General features: G+C 34.8%; 1 protein-coding gene across 1 annotated transcript in view; it reads right to left on the bottom strand.

Annotated features, from left to right (window-relative positions):
• EYS (eyes shut homolog) overlaps positions 1 to 19059 on the bottom strand; it is a gene marked incomplete at both ends in the record, with an annotated part of 727941 nt that overhangs the window by 651538 nt on the left and 57344 nt on the right. The window contains one exon of the mRNA XM_083857640.1: positions 169 to 273. Coding sequence (XP_083713766.1) covers positions 169 to 273 — 105 coding nt within the window. The remainder of the gene's footprint in view (positions 1 to 168; positions 274 to 19059) is intronic.

Genomic DNA, 19059 nt, shown 5'->3' with positions numbered 1-19059 from the left:
GGCAGTTTTATTTCCTGAACAAAGACAAAAAGTGCTTTTCTTCATAAAAATGTTCACTGCATTTGTTGAGATACGTTGTTATTTTTAAGTCCCTACTTCTTAACATAAATATTTGGATGAAATTTTATTTGTTTTTTTAGAAAATAGAATAAATTACCAATGACTCACCTATAGGGCAAGTGCACTTAAAATGATCTTCATAGCCAATACATGTTCCTCCATTTTCACATGAATTGGAACCACATTTGTCAATTTTTACCTCGCAGAATTCTCCTGAAGTAGGGAAAAAAAAAAAAAAAAAAAAAAAAGTCCTAAAAAGTTTAGGAATTAATATCACATTCTTAAGGAAATGCTGTAAGTCGTATTCTTAGTAATATTGATAGAATACCTTCCTTTAAATAAGATCTCTGGAATCCTGGTTAAAGATCTTGTGTGTGTTTTCAGACTCTTTTTCACTCTGCTTATACATATGAAAAATAGATCTCAGTGTTCTTAAAAGAAGGAGAAAACAAAAATACTTTTTCAGCATTTGAAACAATTTAGGATGCCTCCAGAAGGGGATACAGAGCTGAAAAGGCTGGATTTTCCCAGGAAATAATTAACTGAAATGGAGGTAACGCCTTTGTATTTTCTTCTTTTTCCTGTTGCATGAGTCAACCCTGATATCTACTCAAGACTTTTGAATCTATTATATATATTTCATTAGGTATTTTCTGAGCTCTTTTAGGTAAAGGCTAATTCACATTTATCTGTGGTAACCTTCAGTGTGATTCACTGAGCAATTTGCCCATTTAGATGAAAATTGTTTTTTAGGAAAAAAGAAATTTAACTTGTAACTGCACAGTTCTAAAAAACTTGCACTGAAGAGAAATATATCTCTGGAAATGTGATATGAATTAGTGAGGAAGACCATCAGGTTTACCATTAGTCTTGGGAAACAAGTAGATTTGACAAAAACAAAGCACTTTCACTTTTTATTCTTATTCTTTTTTTGGTGCTGAAACAATTTAATGAATTCTGTGTACACATTCTTGATTTTTTTCCTTGTTATTGATCTGCTTTGGGTTTTTTTTTTTTTTTTTTTTTTTTTTTTTTTTTTTTTTTTTTTTTTAATTTTTTTTTTAATTTATTATTTTTACAGCAGAAATTCCAGAGAGGGGCAGCAGTTTCCAAATTTAGAAAAGATAAAGAATAGAGAAAAGAGAAAAAAAATCAAACCTGTACTGCTGAGAAAACTACAAGAAGGTGCAGGAGTTTTGCGATATTTTGAAGAGGAAAACTACAGGAAATACAAGAAATGTAAATTACTAGTGTTTTACCACCTACTTACTTGTAATCAGTGTTACTTTGTGGCTTAAGCAGAAAACACAGAAGAGCTGTACAGGAGAAAAATGTTTGGGAGGAATATACAAGAAATGTGGATAATTTCTTAAATCAGACAATAGGTCCGGTAAAATTTTGAGTCAGCGGTTAGTATTTCATTTGAAATTCTTCATATGTCAAAAAAAGGAAATAAATTTACTTCAAATAATGAAATTATGTTAAAGTTTCTAACCATCTATTTTTTTGATCTAAAGCTAAAACCAGGAAAACACAAATTAATAGGATAAAATTTGGTAAGAAAATGACTATGTCTCTCCTGCAGTATTTTCTGCCAATTTCATTCACTTTCAGTATGCTGGAATGGAGTGCCAAATTAAGACCTAAAGACTGCTTTTCATGGACTTCTGTAAATGCAAACAGAAATATGCTGTGATTTGTTGGCCAAAAATCTCTATTTTGGGCCAACAGGTGCTGAACTACAAGTGCAATCTCATGTATTTACAGAGAGGTTGATGAGCGTGCTTTTAAGGATTTTTAGTCTTTATTTTATCATTTCACTCCTCAGTTAAAAACTGCCCACCAATAACATCTATCAAATTTTTAACAGCCAAGATTATATTTTATTCTAATTTATAAAGTTTACTGAGTGAAAAACATTTTTAAGTAACATGTAATAATAGAGTACATAGGAAAATAGGAAATTAGATACTTCTTGCTATTTATTATTATAACACGTTATATTACATGGGAAACTATGGGCAACCTGACCTTACATTTACAAGACTCAAATTTGCTCTGTTCATATTGAATCAAATGGTAACCCAAAGTATCTGCATTTCTGGGAAGTTTTCATCATGATTAATACTTTTAACCACTTTTTCTGTAACAGTGGCCAAAAGAAAGGTATGCTAACACATAAATATATAGATATAGATATTTTCATTCCAAAAGCAAGTGAATGTGCTGAGGAAGTTGCAATCTCCTAGGAATTGTGGGGTTTATTTGGTTTTGTTTTTCTTAATGAGGTGTGGAAGGCAAAATCAGGAGGAAAAGAAAAGCTGGGAAAAACAGCTCAGTATGTTTTTCGGATCAATTTTTTTCACGTTTATTCAAGAGGATGGAATTGTATTGTCCAAGAAACCCTTATTGGATGTTCCTACACCTTATGAATAAATATTAGTTCAACACAACAGACTTTAAGAATTATTTTGCTATAAATCTGAAATTCTTAAAGTGGCTGTAATCCTTTAAGCAAACTTTATGACTTTTCCCCACCACAATGAGGTCAAGAAAACCTAGTAACTCAAAACGGTAATAAAATTTATTGGAATCTGAATACTGCTGAGAAATGCATAATTTATGGTATTAAAGTCTGATTAAGTGATAAATGGATATCAGGAGAAATCTCCACAGTAATCCACTTAGCTTTTAATGTCTAATTATCACTTCATAGTGAGTAAGGGCTGAGTAATTGGGAAATGCAGTACTTAGAGAACTCAAACAAGATTTTTGTGCACAATTAAGCATGTTATTCTTCTATCAGGAATAAATTCAGCAGACCCAAGGAACAAAAAGAAAAAAAGAAATTTAGCAACATTAGGAGGGAAAAAACTTATTAAAGATTACTGTTGCACTGTTTATTTTTATAAATGACCTTATATATTATTTATCTAAGGATGTAGTCTTAAAAATTAAATTGTTTAATTGTTTTCCTTCATTTTCTTTCACTACCAATGTATTTAGAGGAAAGTTTCTTCTCCTCGCTGATTCTTGCTCTTTTAATGTCCAGCTTAGCTTTAACTTTTTGAACTCCATCCACATACACACATAACTTCTCTATGCTCTTTTAATGCAGCTTCCAACTTCCACTTTCTGTGGAATTTTTACTTTACCATGAGATGAGATATTTAATTGCATTAACACACTAAACCTGAAAGAATATACCTTGCTTCTCATCTGCGTATTTTTTAAGAATCCATGATTAGCTGAAACAACTACATAGCTCTGGGGTTCGTATCAGCCAGCTAAGAAACAGATAAATTAGTGCATTTGTGTCTATACCTGATACTAAACTTATTAGTTTGTTTAAATAAATAACCATCACTAACCCAATCCAGGTAAAATTCACCTAAGAATTCTAAAGAGACTAAAATGTGACATTGCTGAAGCAACATCAGTAGAGTGAGGAGTTTTTTAAATAGACTTTGGGACCAGAAGAAGAAAAGGTGGCAAAATCAACAGAAATTCCAAAAGTAAAATGAGGCATTTTTTTCCCTATAACACTGCGGAACAACACTGCCTTTTCTAGCAATAGACCATAAGATTTGCACTGAATTTTCAAGAACTGAGGGTCACCAGACTTTCCTAAAGTGATATTTTACTTGGCCTAATTGTGACAATAGTATTTTATTCTGATTTGCTTTACTTTTGTTTACCTTTGCACTAGCTACAGGTTTACAAAAACAGGAACAAGTGGAGGTTGTAAGTACAATTGTATTTACTAGTCCAGTACAGTGTTGTGTCATGCTTGAGATGGCCACTGCACTCAAAGTGCTTCAACAGAAACTTCAGAAAACTTCAAGCATCAGCAGCACATTATCTAGACATCTTTCATATCTTCTCTATGTAGTAATCCTATGGGTAGGTCTCTACAGCTCTGGCTCTTTCTCTCCTTTCTTCTGCACCCCCAGCTCACTGCTCTCTGTCCATGGCACGGCCACCTAACCCTGTCCCTAGTATAGTAGCTCTTACCTTACCTGTCCCTCACACAACCTCCTCTCCCTTCTTCCTCACAGCAAGGCCAGCAGATGCCAACTGACTCTCTACTAGTTCACTCACTATTTTATCACACCCAGCTGTGAGGGCAAGGCTGTTCCCACTCTTTGGTAATTAACACAGCTGCAGTATATTGGAGGCAGGATTGCCTTTAGCACTATCTCTCTCTTTCCACAGTACTGTATACAAATACAGGGCTGGTACCAAAGCAAGAGACCTTGAGAAAAGACATAGGATGTGATGTGAAGAACACTGTGTAATCAGAGATGGGAGATCCCATAACGACTGGGAACTCATCAGTGCCCAGTTAAAGAATGAAGATCTTTATGTAGCTGGGCAAAACTGGTCTGAAGGCTAAAAAGGGCAAAGATACTTTATTCAGTATACTTTAGACCCACCATAAAATGTAGATTAACATCCAAAATAGAACTGCAGTCCAATGAAAAAAATGTATAAGTGGACATATAGAAATGATCCCAGGTGCATCCTGGACACAAAGAAGAAACCACCAGTATAAATGTCACATCCCTTCCAGTGAAGAACTATAGATTCTGCAACACTGCTCTCAACAGCAGCACTATGAAACCATTGACAATGAGACCTGGTGGAGAAGGAAAAAGGGTGAGTATATCATAAAAAAGGGATAGAAACTAAACATTGCGTTAAAATTGCTTTTTCATTCATTTTCTGCAGCAATTATATTTGCTCTGATAATGATTTTAATTTTAATATTTCAGTTACATTATCAATAGATTTTTGGCCTTACATGGTATGCTTCTACTCTGCACATAACAAAGATTTTCACCATTATAAAATCCACTAGGGGCTTTTTTACTATTAAGTGTGACTTTATCAAATAACTTCCTGAGGGTTCTTAAAAAGCATACAACTCACAGTTGCAGTCTATATTGCGCGGTGTAGTAAAGCCAGCACTTCTAGTGTTTTTCATTTTTAATTGACCCAAACATTTTAACCTATAAAACAGAATTTGCAGTCCTTCCGACTTTGGCTGCACCTACGTTTGCTAGATATATTTTTAGTTTTATATGATCTGCTTTAGTCCATTTTTGAATTCTGCTCTAGTCTATTTTTGTACTGCCACTCTCAATTTAATATTATCTTTTTGTTTTTTTTCAGAAACTATATAATAATCAGTGTGCTAATAAAGAGTGTATAAAGATGATCTACAGTAAACATTTTTAATTTGCTATTTCATGTGGTAACAAGTTTATCAAGCAAAAACAATACATGACCTAACTCTTCTCTTCAATAATTGCATCATAATTTTTTTTAAGTGTTTTTTTCTCCGAAGTAATTTTATGAAGCTACATTTCAAGATTTTTTTTTAATGTTTTCTTGTTCCCTGACTGTGAAGGCAGTTGTAACACCCAATTAGATTTATTGCATATGTACACACATGTGCACATGCTGAAATAATCAAACAACCATTACTTTTCTACCATTCCAACCAAGAAGCTAGTAGAAACTTCAAAAAATATGCTCTTTGGCAGAGCATGGGCAGTTCAGGTTCAATCTCTAAATTGTTGACTTTTATACAATGCTATTCCATTTTAGGTCATGAAAAATTTCACATTTTTGATTTGTCTCATCCATGAACTCAGTCCAAAAGAGGCCATATGAGTGGAGTCCTCTGAAATACTCAGTTCTTTCCATGAGAGCACAGAGTGAAAAGCCTGGTAGAGACATTGTAAGCACTAAAATATTACACGTTTTATTCCACTTCCTGGAGCTTTACAGTTATTTATTTTTTTTTACCTTCTACTGGTTTAGAATGGAAATAATCATTTAAGGGCACTTAGACCTTTCTGAAAGCTCCTCTGCAACTGTTGTTTAAGCACAGTCTTCAGCTGAGTTACTTTTTACAGAATGACTTTCAATTTGTTTGAGATGTATTTTAATAACCTTGGCTCTTAAATGAACTCACTATTCTGGAGCATACAATTAGACTTTTTGACCATTTAATAGATTATCTGTCCTTTCTCTTAACTGCATTCAGGATTTAGCTGGGAATCTGGTCATAAAGATTCATCTCTTGGTAAAGCCTTTTTTCAGACCTGTCTTTCATGGTCTCTTATCCTTTTATGAAGGTGTTGTTTGTTTCTTTGTTTTGTTGTTGTGCAAAGTGCCCTTTATATGTCTCATTAAAAAATCTGGTTCATATAAAAACCACAATAGGATACTAGGAGAATAGGTAAAACAATTTTCATACCTGAAACACAGAAATTTCATCTACCTTGATCCTTTTTCACTCATTATAAGTGAAATTTGAAACAATACAGAACAACCATTCACAGAGACATTCACTGAGAGAAGGCAGATTCCAGAAAGAGCATCCTACCCAGCCTGGATAAAAAGCACCATACTTGCAGGTTCCTCTGCTCTCTGGAAGACATTTGAACATCACCCTTGGGTTCCAGAGAGGATGTGGGGCTTTTCTAAGTTTTAGAAAATATTCCTTGGCAAATTGAATCTAATTATTTATATAAAAGAACTTTGGTTTGAGAAAAAAATAATAGTTTATGAGTTTGGAGTAAAGGTAAATGTCAGTGCACTGAGGCAGCAGTCCAAATCTGGATGGGTGACACAAAGATTGATTGTGGGATAATAGAATAGATTGGGTTGGAAGAGACCTTTAAAGATCATTTAATCAAAGCCTCCTGCAATGAGCAGGGACACCTATAACTCAGGTTGCTCAGAGTCCAGTCTAAATTGTCCTTGAATGCTTCCACAGATGATGCATCTCTCTCATCTCTGGGCAACCTGGTCCAGTGTTTCACAACTCTCCTTCTGAAAAATTTCTTCCTTTTATGTAGTGTAAATTTCATGTCTTTCAATTTAAAGTCACTACCCTTTCACTTATTGCTACAGACCCTTGTAAAAAGTTCCTCTTCAGATGTTTTGTGAGCTGGAGTATTGAAATGCCTCAATAAGGTGTTTAGAGAATCTGCTCCAAGCTGAACCACCCCAACCCTCTCAGAATTTCCTCATAAGAGAATTGTTCCAGTCCTCTGCTCCACCTCCATGTCTTTCCTCCACTGAGAGCTATAGGACTGGATGCAGCACTCTGATGTAAATTCAATATTATTTAATGTTATCTGAAATGTAAATTTAATCTCCTATACAGAGTTTATACTAAATTGGTGGCAAATGCTGAGGAGAAAGGTATAATAAAAACAAACCTAAGGAAGTAATAGATTTTGAAGGAACATGTGTCTGAAGTGAGATATACCTGAGTAAATAGAAATGGAGGCAAGTATATTGTAGAAAAAGTAAACCTGAGCTATTCAGAGAGTCCAAGAGTGAGGACCAAAGTATAGTAGTTGTTGCTGAATGTAAGTTTCTAATGTGACTCAGGATAAAAAACCCAAATAAACAAAACCAAAAAAATGATAGGTCTTAAAGTGCCTAAGTCTACTTATGTGACAAGAAAAATATATATTAATAAGAGACATCATTAACACAGATGAAGTAAGTCTATAACAAAGTGGTATTTTATTTCAACAAAATGCATTTGGGTTGGTTTTGGTTTTTTTAATAGAAGGAACAACTACTGTGCAGAAAGGTTGAAATATAGCATAAGAAAGTCCAGATTATTTAGTTCATATATTAACATTATTCCAGCTTCAGTGGACATACAATAGGCTATGCCATCTAATGTTGTTGTACATTGTGTCTCAGAAAAGGAAGTAATATGTGACTAGCCTGATTTTAAAGGGCAAATTTGGTATTCAAATCTAAAAGATGTAAATTTGAGGTCTTTTAAAGGATTAAAACAGAGCTACAGAAATCATCTTTGTTAATGAAAACAGTCACCAATCTACACTATAGTGTTATTCATCTTTCCAGTGCACTATACATTTTTAAATGTCCTATAATTATATCTACATTGCACACCTTATCATGTTTTAAACCCATTAGTGTGATAGGTGATTTATAATGCTGTTGACAATTTTTGTACCTTGGTAAGATCTGAAATAATGTACTTGGCTGAGTAAACATAGGTTGAGCTGAGAAGCAGAAAATAATGTCTTTATGGTTATTATAGTTAATGAACTTTTTTAAGCACTTCAATTTGTTCAAAAGACATTTTGACTGATTTTGCATAAAAGGCCTGCATCGTCATGTTTCCTATTGATGATGTGACCTGGTTTTGGGTGATATATAGCTATTTGAATTTTCCCTATCTGTCCAGCTACCCCTCTGAATGTTTAGAGAAAGCTACAGTTTCCCTTGTCACTAACAGCAGATCTATTATATATTTGGGAATGAGAATGAATAATGCAGTGATGTTCTCAATGAGAGACTTGCAAACTATCCACAGAGAAAAAAACCAAGAAAAACCAACAAAAAACCAAAAAACAAACCCTTCTAAGTTTTACTCTGAATGAGCAAAAAAGGAAAGGATAGATATCAATAGCTGTAAACCCAGAAGAGTCAGACAAATTAAAGGAAATCAGTGTAGTTCTAACTCCCTGACAGGTAAATCTTCGAGTTGTATGCCTTAATAAAGTGAGGCAGGTTAGATGGTAGGAAGTGGAAGCAGGAGAATTAAATAGTAGGCTGTTTAATATGCCCCTGGAGTCGAGGTGAGACTTTCATAGGAACATAATGTGAATAGAAAACCCTTCTGCTACGTCCCTGAAACTTTGCTATTTTTAAAATATTCAGTCAATTATGTAAAATGCCTCTTTAGTTTGAGTTCTGGGCTCATAGTCCCAGAAAGTCAAGTATCTTGTACTTGTCTTAAAAAAATACAAAGTTGATAGAGGTGGGTGAAAGTAATTTTTTGGAGTTCATGAGCAGATGTAGGATTCCATATGCCAAGTTTGAGGGCATATTTTAAAGCATGTGTTCCAGTTGAGAACTTTACTAATTATATGATTAGAAATCCAGACCTTGATAGAGCCATGCTTCTTAAAAAAAAAACCAACCCAGCATCTTTAAGTTTACCTAACTATTCTTAATGAACAAAAAATCCATCAAAATTCCTACAAATTCCAACAGGCAAAATATATTGTGCACAGCAAATTAAATCAGAAACTGAATTTTTAGTAAATATGAACATACTCATAAATATCCGCCTGCACTGGGAACATTTTGTTCCATTTTAAAAGCAGGTAGAACTGAAATACTGATATTACATTTTTTTCTTGAATTTTCATGTAGAATGTTTTTATAGTCTTTTGGCTTTTCAAGCAATTGCTGAATGCCAAAGTAATAGAAGTATTTCCAGCACAAAAATTTCAATAGCCTTAGTATTTTTTGTGGAAATCAAGACCTGAGAAAAAATTATTGACTTGCACTACTGTAGATTGGAGTCATCTTGGAGTATGCTACAACATCATTAGCTCTAGCCTTCACTTATTGTTCAGAAGTTAATCTGCTTCAAATTAAATATTTTGCCAGTATGGATAATATGTCCTTTTTATTTTTTCATTGTTTACTTCTCTATCCTTTCATTACAGTCTGTACAGTCAAATGCCCTAGATGGACTGAAACTGTTGTGTTTTCACATAATCTATCTTGCTATTATCTTAGGATTGGTGTCCTTACAAAACATCTTCTGGTGAGGCACCACCTTGAGTCCTGAGTGCAGTTTTGGACACCACAATATGAGATGGATATAAAGCTATTGGAGAGCATCCAAAGAAGGGCCACAAAGAGTTGAAAGGGCCTAGAAAGGAAACCATATGAAGAGCAGCTGAGATCACTTGGTCTGGTCAGAAGGGACTGAGGGGAAACCTCAAGGTGATTTCAACATCCTCACAAGGGGAAGAGAAGGGGCAGGTACTAATCTCTTCTCTCTGGTGACCAGTGACAGGACTCAAGTGAATGACATGAAACTGACTGTCAGGAGAAGGTTCCTCCCCCAAAGGGAACAGGCTCCCCAGGGAAGTGGTCACAGCACCACTCCTGACAGCACTGAAGAAGTGTTTGTAAAATGTTCTCAGGCACGTGCTGTGCATTTTGGCGTGGTGCTGTGCAGAGCCAGGACTTGGGCATGGTGATCTTTGTGGGTCCCTTCCAATCCAGTACATGCTATCATTCTGACTTACAGAGTCAGTGTAACCCTTGTTTTTTTTCTTGGACTTTTACTGGCATTAGGAGAGACCTACATTGGGGGCAAAGTTAAAAGAATAGACTAGCTAAACCCATTTTCCTTTCACCCTAACAAAATCTATATGGACACTCCTCCTAAAAGGCATTTTAAAAAGCAGGTAAAGTTTCTGGGCTGAAGAGGGTTAGATTGAGAAGTACTTCAGCTGTTATTATTGCTTTCTGTCAGTTATCTCTGAAAGTTCTTTAATAAAATACTGAGTCTTCTGAAAATAAGCTGTTCCCTTTTTATTCACCTTATGAATGTAAGTATTCTGAGTGAATTCCTGTAGCATTACTTAACAAGTAACTTCTTTTATTCCATTATTTCACTAGATGGTCGTTGATGTTTCAGATCTATGTGCCCTAACCATTTCTCTTTCAGAGGTGACAATGGCAATAACATATAAAGTGCAATGAACAAAGCTTAAAATGACAGCATATGTTGCTGAGACAGATACTGCTGTGTAATTCCTGTACACTCCTGTGATACAGGGACCTCCCATGAGGCTTCAAAAATTCCTTTACTTGCTCACCTTTACTATAGAGATTAGAGCTGTGGAAAAAAAAAAAAAAAAAAAAAAAAAGAAAAACTACTACTCTATATCTATTAGAGTTTTGAGACTTATGGTATTACCACTGTACTTTCACATGAAATAGAGACCTTCCCCAAATATCTAGAAACGGTTGAACTTTGCCTGCTAACAGCAAGTAGTTAATTAATTCCTTATTTTGCTTCACCTATATAAACAGCTTTTGCTTGACCTAATGATTTATCTTTATCTCAAGTTTTCTTATTTTTGTGCCTCCAATTCTTTCCAACGCCTCACTGGAGTGAGTGAGCTGCCCACCAGGATTAAAATATGTCACCACTGTATCCTGTTTTGAGAATGAAAGAATTTTAAAGTGTGAATTTTTAAAATTAGGCCATGAAATTTCTTTGTTCACTAGTATAGATGTTGCCTTAACCAGACTGTGTAAGATATAGTAACTTTTATATCCCATATCTGGTTCTCTGGGACATTAGTTTTTCTGGCAGCAGAGATACCTTTTAGAGAATACTGTTTCAAGTATCCTACATAGTTCAATAGTGCAGTCTCCATCAAGGTATGTTTATATACATTTCCCCATATACCTGTGGAAGTTCAAAAATCTGTCTCAATAAAATAATGAAAGAGAAAAAATAATTGTAGATAAATCTAAAATTATAAAAAATGTTTAAGATAAGGAATAAGTATGCAATTGAAGTAGTACTTTTAACTCTGGTTGGTGAGTTTTCTTAGGATTTGGTCCATTTTAGCAGCAGTACGATTATTTTAATTAAAGGACTTTTCTGTGAAGTGAGAATGAAGTGTCTAACATGCCAAATCAATTCCCACCAATATGATTGCTCTACATACAAGGAAAGACAGCAATAAATTAGGGGAAGCTTATTCAAGGACAATTGTTCTACTGCGCAGGACCTGAGAAATTGCTGATATGGATGATTTCAATGTCATAAGATATATTACTTACAAGCATTGTTGTAGATTCAAACGTTTTTATCTACTTTCAGAGAAGAGAAAAATGAAAATAAGAAACTAACTGTAGAAGGAAATTGAAAGCACAAAAAATGCACCTATTTAACAAAAATAACTATATAATATAACCCTTTATTCTCTGAGTATTTAAACTTAATATGGGAACATTTTTTCTGAGTAAATGACCCAAAATGTTTTACATATAAAAAGAAATAAAATCTATAGTTTAAAATTTCGTGTGTATACATTAAGTTTCTACAAGGTTTTGTTAAAGAGTATGCAACCAGATTGAAGTGGGTTTATTACTTTTTAAATCAAAGCTCTTCTTTTCAGAGCTGACAATGTTACATCATGTCATATTTTGTGTTCACGAAAATGTCTGTTCCAAATATGATTTGAATGTTAATGCAAAAGATGCAACTGTAGTGTTTATAATTTAAAAACACAATTAAGAACCAATAAAAGTGAAATTACAATAGTTTTTCTGGTTGCAGAAACTATTTAATTCAGAGTGAAGTAGAAGTACCAAAATGCTACTACATTTCTCTTCTCTCTTTCCCTTTCCAAATACATAAATGAAACGATAAATAGGTATAAATGAATTTTTTTATGAATCAAGACTGAAGATGTAACTATCTATTTAAAAGCAGAAAAAAAAATCTATTGCAATATATAGAACTCTACAATGAGAATCCACAAAAAAGAATCTTGGCCTCCTAGTAAGATGTCCCTGAAAAACAAAGTGAAGTTTCCACTTGAATTCAGTCATGACTCAGTGTTTAGCAAGGTTTAATTCTATTAATTGAATATATTGCCATTTATTGTAACATTTTAAACATTATCATACTGTACACTAGATACCTTAAATTATTTCAAAAGCCCTAAAGTATTGTAGTGAAACATTATTTTTATTAACAAATCCATAATTTTAGGTGTCATACCAATTTAAAAAAGTCAAGCATAGATTGAAAAAATAAAACTCTAAACAGATAATGGAGAAGTGAAAGGAAATGTTGATCGTTAAAACACTGGGTTATTAAACTATTATTTCTTTTTCAATCACAGTAGATTTAGACTGTTTTCTCTGTGTATTGCTATCGATCCTTTAGAATAAATTAATTTTCATTCCTTGAGTACTAAACAGTTTTCCTGTATTTGAAATTTTTATTTTTTAAGTTCTCTTAGTATTTCTCTCACTTATCTTTAAATTGATGTAGATATGATTAATGTCTCTTTCCATAATATTACCTAAACCTGCAGTGACTCACATTTGAATCTTCTCTTTCAGTTCCCTCTCTAGAAAAAGATTAGTGAAAGATTTTAGAATCCAACTTCAATGAGCTTCTATTTAAAGAATAAGACTGGAGGAAAAAAATCAGAAATTATTTTCTTTGCCACTTAAAACCCCAGTGTGTTTAATATAAGCTACATTTTTAGGCTTCCTTTGTATCCAATAAAAAGAGAAACACTGTTAAAGAAATTGCGTCAATGACTAACAAATATCATTCCCCTCTGAAAAACTGACTGATTGACAATACAGAGAACCTCGAAGACTAGGCTTTAGTTAAGTAAAATGAATCAGTAATCCCACACCAAATTAAATTTCATAAATCAAGGGTGGACCACTAAAGTATTTAAATAGAAGGTAGAATTCAGCTCTCAAAAAATAAGTAAATTATCTGAGTAAATACAGGCTGATACAAACTAAAAAACTTCCTAAACTCCATTTCTCTCATTAGATATCCAGGAACTACAATTAGTTTTTGCATGTAGTTCACATGCAAAAATTTTATGCATAGACATACACTTAGTCTCTTAATCTGAAGCTAAAGCTTATTCTAGGACTATTCTTACTGTAACCTTAATTGGAAGATTCAAAAGTAACCTGTAAATTCCATTCAGATCTAATAAGAATCACAGCAGAGGGCATAAAATGTGGAGAGGTGTGATTACTCTCCAAATACTTCTTTATACCATTTTTTTTTTTTAAATCCAGCATTCTTATATTTGAATATTTAAAAGGAAATGAAGTACAAACTTCTACATGATTTGTATATGCCTTACCTGTGAAATCACGAGGACACAAACACTGATACAAAGGTTGTTCTCTCAGTTGACTCATATCAATGCAAGTTGCTCCATCAGAACAATTATTTGGGTAAATTAAACATGCATTTTCAGCAAATTGGCAAAATTCTCCTGTCCATCCAGGTGCACAGAGACACTAGGTATAACAAACACACAAAAAACCACAGAAAACCCAAAATGAAAATGCAATGTCAAAGTTTGTAGAATTTTCTTTGGGTCTTGTATTTTACTGCTGAGTAAAAGTGTGGTAGAATGCAGTGTTGCACCCAGCTGAGACTATTCTTCATGCCTATATTTGCAGATGATAAAACAGTTGAGAGAGGCAAAGCTCATCTACCATGTCTGTTGAAAATTTGGGGGAAAAAAAGACGCATGAGTTGGAGGAAATTACTGGCTATAAGGGATAAAAACGCCAACAGGAACAGAGGAACTGAGTGTGTAAAATGGATTTTAAAGGGATAGAAATGAGGGAGAAATCCGGCAGTGTTGATAACAAAGTCAGCAAGACAAACACTGCCACCAACCAGTAATCAAAAAACATAGTACACGGTTTCTGCTATACGTGCAGATGCTACCTGTTAAATAAAATAATTTAAAATGGACTATTCAGAGAAAAGGGGAAGATCTGAAGCTTATATTAGCTTCTCAAAAGAGTTCTGTGAAACTCATTCAAATGCTCATACAAATACAAGTGCTCTGATCAAATATAATTGATAGTAGCTTGCCTTGAATCCTATTACAAGGGCAGTAAAACAGTATAGCAAACAGTAGCATGCAAATATTTTAGAACACTGTAATGATGTACCAGGTTCACAATGCTTAAATATTTTACATGAGTATGTGATCACCAAAACAGAGAGATGTGTTGTAGTGACTCATACAAGTAAAAAGAAAGTTGCCAAAGAACAAGATTAACATAAGGCACAGAAAGTAGGCAGAATATATTGCTGACTAAAGAAAAAAAATACTGTAAAAAGCCTCAAGGCAAGTAGTACCAGGAGGAGATCATTATTATTTGAAGGGTGGGGGGAGTGCTTGGGAAGAGATAAAATATTTCAAACCATCAAATATGTAAAGGAAGGATGGAGACAGAAGACAAGTTCAATTCAGTAATGACTTCTCTCATCAAAGAGCTCATGAGGCAGATCACCTTGACCTTTGTTGTTAAGTACCACCAGGGACCACAGCAGTCAGCACTAACTCTTTGACATCAGCTCCACAGCTCTGTGTGATCACAGAGAATTTAGAATGAAAATGTTACAGAATAGTGGTACCTAGGTGTACTGACAATGCCTAATGATCTTGAAAACTTATATGCTGTTTGTGAATTAATTCATTCAAGTTTGATTTAAAGTTGGAAACTGGCCCTACCTCTCAGTCTTTTAAACATTTCCTTTACAGTGATCTCTGATTCCCTATCTGACATATATATTTTGTAAAAATGAGCAGTACTTAAGTGGTCAAGTGAAGAATTTGAGAGAACTGCACTGATGCAGTGAATCTCTGCAATCCCTTACTGTGAATCTCTGCATTTAGTGGTTGAAATAGCAAATGACTAAAGTAGACTGCCATCTCCAAAGTGACCTACGTATAAGAGGAGCTTACAGAATTAGTGTGACTTACGTTCCAAGGCCTGGAAGAACACAGTGTTCTCCAGAAGCTGTATATTCCTTTACTTTTTCTGCATTTTTATTCCTGCATCACTCTGTTGTGACAATATCCATAAACTCCCCTGACATTTCCTGATTTCTTTCCCCTGGATCTCCAGGAACACCTTTCATTGCTATGTACTGTCCTTGCCCTTGATATTATGTTTGATTAAGTATGACAGTACTGGGTGAAAGGTTATTGGAGGTAAAAACAAGATGGCAGGTTTTAGGTAACTGTATCTATGGGTTTGTCTATCTTTGTTAGTTCACAAAGCTTATCCCGGACAAGACTATAGAAACATGATTTATCCTGTATGTCAATATATTTTACATTCATAGGACTCCAGAAATATTTAGGTTAAAGGTCATTGTCTTGAGTTATGTAACCAAAGGTCATTGTCTTGGGTTATGTAACAAAAAAAAAAAAGTGTATCCTATTTCATCTGTTGAAAGCAGCTACGGAGATGTTTTTTCTTTATCTCTTGTAATTCCAGGGGTGAGGGGGCAGGTGCCTTCTTACAATGGGCCAGCTGTTAAAACTGGGTGGGGCATCATTCCTTAACTCCTCCACCACCCATCCTCCCTCCACTGGGATACCTTCTGTTAATGGGCCATTAAGGCTCATCAATGACATGACACATTACATCATCTCATTGTGAGATGCTCCACCCGGTGAGGGGAGCCAAACCGTTCCTACCTAGATAAAACCTGAGGCATAGGAACAGCAGACATCCAGTGTTTCCACTGGATTCCCAGCAGAAGACTGGACCCATGTTGCCGTTACTGGATCTTTTTTCTACCTGCTTATTTCTACTCCAACAGAATCATATCTGCCACTCCAGGAGAGCTTACTTTGGGCTGCTTCCAACACCCTGACCAACAGGGCATCAGGTTGTGTTTCTAACTCTGTCAGGCTTTCTAGGATTTATCTGTTTGTTGCTCATTTTTTTGAGCTACTACATTTTGTATTCTTAACATTTCTAGTAAAGAAACTGTTATTCCTATTCCCAAATCTTTGCCTGAAATGCCTTTAATTGCAAAATTATAATAATTTGGAAAGGGAGGGCGGGGGTTTACATTCTCCATTCCAAGGGAATCCACAGCTTTCCCTGGCAGATACCTGTCCTGCCAAACCAAGACAGTCATAGAGTACAACTTGCTCAGGGCTGGTCAAATTTAAAATGCTAGCTAGTTGCTCAGGATCTTGTCTACTTGAGGTCTGAATATCTTCAAGGATGACAATTCCACAGCCTTTATGGGCAACTTGTTATAGCACTTGGGTACACTCACATTACATCATTAACAATTTCTTCTTAATACTTAGCCATAATTTCCTTTGTTGCAACTTCTGACAGTTGCCTCTCACTCCAGGGCCATGCACTTCTGAGGAAAATTTGGCTCCATCTTGTTTACAATCACCCAATGAGGAGCTAAAGAAAAGAATGTCTCCATGCATCTCTCTGTTTTCAAGGCTTAACAAAAACAGATCCTTCAGCCTTTCCTCATATGCTGCAAACTTTTCACAATGTTGATGGCTCTGCTAGACTTGTTACAATTTTGTCAGTCTTATTTTCTGTACATTGAAGTTCTATATGTCATAGAGTACTCCACAGGGAGCTTATCAAGTGCTGGGCAGAAGGGATTGATGACTTCACTTGGCCTGCTCTCTATGCTTTTACTAATGCAAGCCAGTATTAGATGAAGCCACCTACCCTTTACTATGTTTTGGTTACATTGTCCCACTCTCTCATCTTCCATATATGTATCCTGTCAAGCCCTTTGGACATTTATAAATACCCTCATTGGCTATGGTCCTGGTTTGGCATTTCTCTTTAACTGATGGTATTTCACTCCTCCTAATTTTGCCACCTGGCACATGACTTGGGAAATTTTAAAGCACATAATGTAAGTAAAAACTTAGAGCGTAAGTCCAATTACAATTAAATCTTACAATGTCATCTACCTCATTCAGCAGTGGGCATATATTTTCTTTGGTCTCATTTTTTTCTGCCACTGTACCTATATGAATGGAATTTATAAGATAATTTCTCCTTTATGAGCTTTTTTTCATGAGGACACCTTTGGAAATTCTCCTTGACTAAACTCAAAACCTTTTATTTCCCCAGTCACTAAACATTACTATTTGTCGGTAAAAACTGTTTAGCCATTATTTTCTATCTTTACATGTCTTAAGTCCATTCTGCAAGAAAGAACTTCAAATAAGCTCACTGAAGTCTAACCCTATTTCTAGTGGATGCATGTTAACTTAAAAATATGTTTTCAGAGATGGAATTGTGACTGTAGTTGTGAGAACTACATTTACTTTTCCTCTAGCAAAGTGACTTTTCTGCACCTGGAGTGAAACGTATTGCTGGCAAGAGAGCATTCAGGAACAGAATCACTATTTCCAGATTATGCCTGAAACATTTTGAGGATAATTGAAGGACAAGTCTTAGGGATGCTTAAGCCAGCACTTTCCACAAACATTAAGAAATTTCTTTAAGCTTAATTGTAATCATCTCCATGGCATACTGGTATGATAATCTTTCCTTTTTTTCCCTCACAGTTTTCAATTTCCTGGTAAGATGGCTTGCAAAATGAACATGTTCATGTGTTAGACTGCTTTGCCACTTTTAAAGAACATGGAGAAAATTCCAACTCAACCCAAAATTTAGGCATTAAACTGGATATGAATGCTTTCAATTTCTGATTTATCTTACATTATTCTGTTATGTTGTTTATTTCTATGCTCAGATTTTCTTCTTTGCCCACCCTTCCCTGCTGCCCCCCATTCCTTGAATACAATCTGATTTATGTGTACCTCCTTTAAAATGTTTTTATTTTCAATTTTTTCTATAGATTTTTTGACATTAGGGGAGTAACTGATTTATGACAAAAAAGCTTCAAGAACTCAAAACATGCTGTGTGATTAAAAAAAAAAAAATCTGCACTGATGGAGCTCTGAAAATTGTTTAAATAAAGAAAACAAAATCCTTAGCTTAAAAAAAATCTGCTTATATTTTTTTGTATGTGAAGTTCATTCCTAACAGAAATTCTAGATGTCACTCACACTAGAAAAGTAACTGCAAGAGATATATATAAATTTAGCTCATAGCCAAGAAAAGTGTAGCTTCTGAATGGATTTAGGGACTTACTTGGGGAGAACATTTGAACATAAGAACGCTTATTTGAACTGATAGATCTTAAAATGTTGCAATAGTGATCATTAACCTACAATACACCAGGGTACATAAGTGACTTCAACCATAAAAGAGAAAGTTAATTGGTCCTAACTTACTATACAGATATAGTAAGTTGACAAATTTGTAGTTGACACCAAGCTGAGCAGTGCAGGACATACAGCTGAAGTATGGGACCATCCAGGGGGACCTGAACAAGAAGTGGGTCCATGGAAGCCCATGACAAGGTTCAACAAGGCCAAATTCAAGGTCCAGCACATTGTTTGGGGAAACTCCTGGTAGCAACACGGGCTGAGGGGAAAGAGACTGAGGCAAGACTAGAAGAGAGGGTTGGATGTGGCGGTGGATGAAGAGCTGGACATGAACCAATAATGTGTGCTTGCAGCC

Source organism: Zosterops lateralis (assembly GCF_965231275.1).
Source record: "Zosterops lateralis genome assembly, chromosome: 3".
NCBI classification, from domain to species: domain Eukaryota; kingdom Metazoa; phylum Chordata; class Aves; order Passeriformes; family Zosteropidae; genus Zosterops; species Zosterops lateralis.
This window is presented reverse-complemented; position numbering and strand designations above follow the sequence as displayed.